Source organism: Echinops telfairi, unplaced genomic scaffold, assembly GCF_000313985.2.
Source record: "Echinops telfairi isolate 266 unplaced genomic scaffold, ASM31398v2 ScPeMD7_7417;HRSCAF=8455, whole genome shotgun sequence".
NCBI classification, from domain to species: Eukaryota; Metazoa; Chordata; class Mammalia; order Afrosoricida; family Tenrecidae; genus Echinops; species Echinops telfairi.
This window is the reverse complement of record NW_022111317.1, coordinates 1,894,431-1,901,315: the sequence shown is the minus strand read 5'-3', so window position 1 is coordinate 1,901,315 and position 6,885 is coordinate 1,894,431. Positions and strand designations below refer to the sequence as shown.

The 6,885-nt window shown below is 59.7% G+C and overlaps 1 protein-coding gene across 1 annotated transcript; it reads right to left on the bottom strand.

Annotated features, from left to right (window-relative positions):
• Positions 1-2,214: 2,214 nt before the first annotated feature.
• Positions 2,215-6,217, bottom strand: FGF19 (fibroblast growth factor 19). Its single transcript, XM_004713742.1, has 3 exons — positions 5,977-6,217; positions 5,715-5,818; positions 2,215-2,520 (listed from the first exon to the last, which is right to left on the bottom strand). Exons 1-3 carry the CDS (start codon positions 6,215-6,217, stop codon positions 2,215-2,217), a joined length of 651 nt encoding a protein of 216 aa, XP_004713799.1.
• Between the last annotated feature and the right edge of the window lie 668 nt (positions 6,218-6,885).

Genomic DNA, 6,885 nt, shown 5'->3' with positions numbered 1-6,885 from the left:
GCGTTCTGATAAGGCAGAGCCCAGTAGGTCAAAGCTGCCATCTTTCTCAGCGTCCCAGCCCCCACCCCGGGAGTCCTTCTTATTGTTGTTGTCTGGTGCCGGGAATTAGCTCCGACTCACAGCGGCCCGATGGACAAGATCAGGAAGCACTGCCTGGCCCTGTGCCACCCTCACACTGTGCCCGGCCCTGTGCCACCCTCACACTGTTCCTGTGCCGGAGCCCCTGGCTGCAGCCGCACGTCCGTCCATCTCGTCCAGGCCCTGCCCTTTCCCTCTGCCCCTCGGCTCCAGCAAGCACGAGGTCCTTCTCCAGGGACTGGTCTCTCCTGACAACACGCCCACGGTGTACGAGACCAAGTCTCGCCGTCCTTGCCTCTAGGTGCACCCCAGCTGCGCTTCTAGGTCCATCGATCCTCTGGACTGTCCGTGGTACTTTCAATGTTCTCCTAGTTCACATGCACTGAGCCCTTGGATGGATTCAAACCATGGGCCTTTGAGTTAACAGCCAAGTGTTGACTTAACTACCGGTTGGCTGGGGGGAAGGGGGCACACCAGTGCTCCCTACCTCCAACTGGTTAAGCTGCTCTAGGACAAGGAGGAGCAGGTCCTGGGGGGTGGGGTACGGGTTGGGTGCTAACCACAAGGCCAGCAGTTTGAACCCCCCAGTCGCTCCACAGGAGAAAGACGAGGCTTTCTGCTCCTGGGAGATTAGAACCCACAGGGGAGGTTCTACCCCGTCCTAAGGCGTTGCTGCGAGTCGGAACCAACAGATGGTGAGCAGCTTCAGTTTGGGGGTTCTAGGGAGCCCTGGTGTCGTGGGGCTTACAGCTTGGGCTGGAAACCAGGGGCAGCTCCGCTGAAAGATGGGCTTTCTACTCTCATAAAGGGTTAGTCTTGGGAACCCACAGGGGCAGTTCTACTCTGTCCTGGGGCCAGAGGGTTTAGTTGGGGGGTGGGTGGGTGCTATTTAACCCAAGTATCTGGTTGTCAAGAGGTTCACCACACTCTGCCGCCAAGTGCTCACCCTGAGGCGCCCAGCCCCCGGCGGCCCTCAGGCCTGGCACACCTTGGTGGCTGGACAGACCTGGAGGCTGCCATTTAACTCGCCCTTGACAGAGCTGGCAGATCAAGGGGCTAATTGTGTGATACCAGCTAACTGTGTCCAGCACAAAGCGGAAAGCAGGCCCAAGCCTCCTGAAGAATACACGAGACTGGACCTTCTGATACAAACTGGACTTTAATGGGTTAACAGAAGTCAAGTTCACAGATAAATACGACCCAGGGCATAAATAACATAAGAAAGGCGGGGGGATGATGGGGGGGACATATCAAAATAAGTTACTCATAAATACCACACCGGTGACTTAAGTGCTGGAACAACACCTCCTCCTGCTCCCCTGTTCGCCCCCCTACCCCCCACCACGGGAGGTGCTTCTCTCTGGACCAGGGGTGGCTGAGGAAGGTTCTCCCCAGCCCTCTCCCCCAAGAAGGGGAGTCACACCATTCAGATCCACAGCAGGAGGGGGCTACTGGTGGCCCAGCTAAGGGAAAATGGGACTGGTGAGTTCAAAATGGTAATGTGCTCCCTGCAGACCTGGGAGGGGGGGAGGGAGGGCTGTCCACCGGTGGGGCCCCAGCTTTGAGCGTGGGGCAGTCAGCTGTGGGCAGGTCGCTGGCCACTTAGAGGCCGAGTGACACTTGGAGCGGTCAACCACAAAAAAAAGGGGGGCCAAGCAGGCCTGTCTTAGCTGCCCCAGCTGTGAGGCCGTCTCGAAATTCACCTGGGCTGGTGGGGGGCACTTGGGGGAGATCCAGAGGTCTTGAGATCAATTCCGGCATGGGCTTCAACTGATTTGCGTTTCTTCCTGGGTGCCCCTCCTAGGAGAGACCTATGGACAATGTCAAGTTAGCATGGCATTGCTCCTGTAGGGAGGTGAGTTCCCCGGCACTGGGAGTATTCAAACGAAAACAGGGTAGCACAGCAACCTGTCCAACCACAAGTAAGGAGGCAGGGCGGGGTCTGTGGTTGGGAGCTGGGCAGCTAGAGGGCTTAGGATTTTACAATCATCCGAGTCTATCCACTAAGAATGGGTACCACCATTGTATACTAGGTACCCTCTACACGCCTTTCTTCCTAATGCTAACTAGAGTGCAGGCTTAGCAGGGTTCTTCTACATGTGTGGGCAGCCTCCTGGCCTCTAGGTGGAGGTAGGGTCACTCCTGGAAGCTGGGACTATTGACCGACCCCACTGGGGAGATGATCCCAAAGGGATCCATGCTGTCGGTTTCCAGGGGTGGGGAGAACACAGAGCCCGGGTGGTCCTCCTCCAGGTCCCGGGGCTTCATAGAGAGCATGGGCAGGAAGCGGGACAGGGGCAGGAAGCCGCGGCCTCGATGCTGCTGCCTCTGGCGGGCGTTGCTCAGAGACACCGGGAGGCCGTGCTTCTTGGACAGGTACAGGTTGTAGCCGTCTGGCTGGATCCTCTCCTCAAAGGCACAGTCATCAGCCGAGTACTGGGGCTGCGGAGAGAAGGGGGTCAGAGCACTGAGTGGACACCCCAGTCTGACTGGACCACCAGCAGAGGAAACAGTAGGCGTTTTGCTACTTGCTGTCCCCTGAGGCAGAGCCCCGCTGGCTGTTCAAAGCCCCCAGCAGCTCGGAGAGAGACGGATGGGTGTCTGTCCCTGGCAAAAGAGACCTCTCTAAAGAAACCCAGAGGGGCAGTTCCACCCCATCCTCGGGCCCTGTGAGTCAGCCTCGACTTGATGGCAGGAAATTTGGACTTCGGCGTGAGCTGCCACTGCTATTTTCTGCATCTGTGTCCGGATATGGGGCACGGGGGCAGGGGGAAGGGGGGGGTGTCACTGCACGATGCTGACATACCTTGAGGAGACACTTGATGCTAGATTAAGTACGTAGGCACAAATGGGCGGGGCGCATCTGAATGGTGCACAGTTAAGCGCTCCGCTACTAAACAGAAAGGCTGGTGGTCTACTTGGGGCGGGGGCATTGAAAACCTTATGTAGAAGAGGTGGCCTTAAGAATGCACAGGGTCACCATGAGTCCCAGCTGATGCCATGACAGCTGGGGTTGGCACACACACACACACACACACACACACACACACACAAGTGTGCGCGCAGAGGGGTCTTCAAAACCCAGTGGGAAAAATTCTTCTCATCTCCCTTCAGGTCCAGACTAGTGGTCCTAACCCCTCAGCCACCCTGCAGGAGAAGGAAGAGGCAGTCTACTTCCACCAATATTTACAGCCTGGAAGCCCCCCAGGTCTTCCCTCGCCGCCCCCCCCCCTGCAGGGGTGCTATGCACCGAAGCGCATTCAGCCAGCACCCAACAGTGGACACAGGCACGAGAGTGCCGGGGAGGGTGGCACTGCTTGTTAGCTCACCTTTCCTCACACTTCCGGATGCCAGTGTAGGTGTGCATGCATGTCCACACGCAAACCTACATGTACTGAGTGCATGTCCGCATGCAAACATACGTACATGAGGGGGCTTGATAGACTTCCTGGAAAAAGGAGCTCAAAGACCAGGAAGGCGCCCCCATTTGCACGCGCTAGTTATAGTTCAAGTGTAGGTTTCACGTGTTTCTTGTTTGTATCTGAAAGCATCTCACTGCCATCAGGTTGACGTCGACAGCCCCTGTAGCTCTCTCTGTACGGGTCTGTAGCCCTTTGCAAGGGCAGAAAGCCTCCTCTTGTATACCCCCGTGTGTACTTAATGACAGACAGACTTGACATCCCCCCTGGCACTAAGCCTTGTCCTGACGTGAATTCCCACAAACACACAGGCATACATATCTGTCTCCACCCCTTTCCCATACCTGCTGGTCACTGAGAAACTTAAAAAAACAAACACCTCTCCCCCACCTTGTCAGTTCCAAACCCTCCCTAGCAACCCTGCAGGGGGGCAGACAAGCCCGTGTGGGTTTCCAGGAAGAGAAAGTCGCCTCTTTCTTGCTTGGAGCTGCTGGGGGTTTCCAACTGTTGACCTTGCCTGGTAGCAGTTCAGCATGTCACCACAGATGCCAGGACACCGCTCAGTCGGGGCAGAATAAACTTAACCCCGGGAGCACCCAGCCTCCTGTCTGTCCCGAGTTTATGAGGTCAGTGAACTGCAGGTGGAAGAGATGTGCTGATAAGGGGCTGATAAGCCCAAGGATGCCACCACCCACTGCTGGGGACTCAGGGACAAAGCACCGCACAGGCACAGGGCAGGACTTGGCTAGAATCCGCTCACAGATGTCAACCCTGCGGTCAGCCAGAGGGAGACCTTCCATTCACTGCGCTCATCCTGGAGGCTGGAGGGGGAGGAGGGACTTGCATTGCGGGATTCTCCACCCAGAACGTGGACTGGTTAGGGATTGACAGGAAAAGGTGAAGTTGGATAGACATCTATAGCTATATGCATATGAATGTGAAATTTCCGCTCCACCTCAGTCTTTACTAAGCCACGCCCACGGGATCCAGAGACCCAATGGGGTTGGAAGTGGTGAGACCACCCCCTTCCTCCCCCTCCCCACATTCCTGGGGGTGGGCCTAGGGGAAGGAGGCTGGGTTCCACCCACCAGAGACCCTCCCTGCTGTCCACCATGAGCCAGCCAGCGCCTGTCTACAGTAATTAGGTGTGTCCATCGTATGAAAATGTCCTGCCAACAAACTGTCCTGCGGGGGGGGGGGCGGCGGGGGGTGACACACGCTCGCAGCCCCCGTTCGCTCAGCCACAAAGCTTGAGATGGGGACAGACCGAGGCCCTCCTCCCAAGCACAAAACTTCAAGATGCTAAAAAAAAAACCCAACTCCGGAGCTGAGGTTCACAAAGGAGGGGGGAGGGGGCACATCCGCATCTGGCGCCCTGGAAGCGGCGTGGCCTCTCTCGCCCTCCCCCACTCTTTTGGCTGCGTGCCTCCCCACGTCACGCAGGCGCCCCCCAACCTCCTCTAGGGCCTCGCAGAACTCCACCCCCGCTTTGTCCCGTCTGACCAATGGCCCTGCTTCTTGGCGGTTACCTGGGCCTCTCTAGACACAGCCCTGCCCCTCCCCCGCCGCCCCCTCCCCATTCGTGGGGACTCGGGCAATCCCATGAGTACAGCGCAGACAAAGGACCCAAGGAAGTTTTAGGGCGAGACTTCTCAGGAGCAGACAGCCAGACCTACCCTCCGTGCCGCCTTGTGGGTGGATCCGAATCGCCTTCGCGGCGGTACCAACCAGGGAGACTACATGTCCCCCGACCCCCTCCAGCCTCCCCCCAAATCAGTTTCCCATACAGGTGTGTCCCAAAGGAGCGAAGCCCATCCCCGAAACCTACACGCTTCCTAAGATGCAAATTAGTTAAATTAGAAAAGTCTGGTCAACCACTAACTTGCCCTGGTGTGTGTGTGTGTGTGTGTGTGTGTGTGTGTGTGTGTGTGTGTGTGATTTGAGCGCTCCCTCCTTTCTTTCTTCTGTCTTTCTCTCCGGATCACAGGGTGGGAAACGCCCGCCGGGAGGACCACCTCCGAGCAGGCAGCGGTCGACCAGGTGGGCTCTGACTGTTCCTCAGTAAAAGGAAGTTTCACTGGGAATTCAAGGGCCGCGCTCGACCAAGCCCCGCGTACAAGCGAACCAAGCGCCCCAGCCTCTCCTACTTCCTCCCAGGGACGGGGCGCGCCACTGTGGATCCCACCCAGACCGGCCCCGCCCCGTAGGGACACCTACCAGCCCCTGCAGCTGCCCGTCGGCTCCCATGCAGAGGTATCTCGCGCTCTGTACGCCCTTGATGGCCACGGTCCGCAACGCCACCGCTTTGAACTCGAGTAAACCTGGGAGCAAGGACAGGATGGCTTAGGGTGCCCCCCTTCTCCGCCGAGACCCCGGGGTTCCCGGAGGGAGGGGGCCCCACCCCTCCCCCAAGGAGCCCCCACCCCTCCCCCAAGGAGCCGAGGGAAGGCGGGGAGGGGCGCCAGCGCGCGGGACTCACTGTAAGCGCTCTGGCTGCGCGCGGCGTCCACGGTGCCGTCGGCGCGGATGCGCAGGAAGCAGCTGAAGAGGCCGTGCGGGCTGGCTGTGTACAGGTGGCGCAGGCGGATGGGCTCGCCCCAGCCATAGTGCACGTGCGGCCCGGCGTCTGAGAAGGCCATCGGGCGGCCGGCCACCGTCAGCCAAAGGCCAGCCACGGCCAGGGCGAGCAGCACAACGCGCTTGCTCAGAGCGCTCTGCATGGCTCCTCCGTCTGCCAGGGCGGCGCGCACGACGGGGTGGCTGGCAGTTGGGGCAGGAAGCACTGCGGGTTGGGCGTGCGGGGAAAGGCCGGCGGGAACCTGGAGACAAGGCGAGCGCGCGCCCTGGGAGCTCGGGGTGCGCTGCACTCGGGTTCTGACGGGCCCGCGCGGTGGGGGCGCCGGCCTTATATAGCACGCCCTACCCGTCCGCGGGGAGATGCCCCGACACCCGCGCAATTCTTATCGGGCAGGCCCCGCCCCTGCACACACCCACTCACACCCCGCCCCGGCCTCTTGGAACCGGAGGCCCCACCAGGACTCCAAGGGCCCCTCCCCGCACTCGGGGCGGGAGGCTTAGCGCCGGACCCGCGGGGAGCGTGAGAAGTGGCACTAAGGCGCCCCCTCCGGGCCTCGAGATCCCCAGCGGTGCTTTCCGTGCGTGGTGCCTGCAGACGCAAGAACCCCAAAGCTGGAGACAGGGCGTCCCTAAGCTTCGCTTTTCACCCCTCCACCCCTCCGGAAAAGCCTGGTCTCAGATTTCAGGGGCCCCCTCCCCTTAAAAGTCTCCACTCAGAGCCCGCCCCCGACAGTCCCTGGGCCCCTGTACTTCCCCCTAAAAAGCCGTCCATTAGAAATGTGCCCCCGCCCTCCCTCCCAGCTCTGACAGC

What these genes read in the sequence shown, in the direction of transcription:
- FGF19 (XM_004713742.1), bottom strand. Translation starts at nt 6,217, where the DNA reads ATGCAGAGCGCTCTGAGCAAGCGCGTTGTGCTGCTCGCCCTGGCCGTG. An exon ending in GCGCAGCCAGAGCGCTTACA is followed by an intron (nt 5,819 to 5,976) that starts GTGAGTCCCGCG and finishes CCTTGCTCCCAG; the next exon opens with GTTTACTCGAGTTCAAAGCG. An exon ending in ACGGGCAGCTGCAGGGGCTG is followed by an intron (nt 2,521 to 5,714) that starts GTAGGTGTCCCT and finishes TTCTCTCCGCAG; the next exon opens with CCCCAGTACTCGGCTGATGA.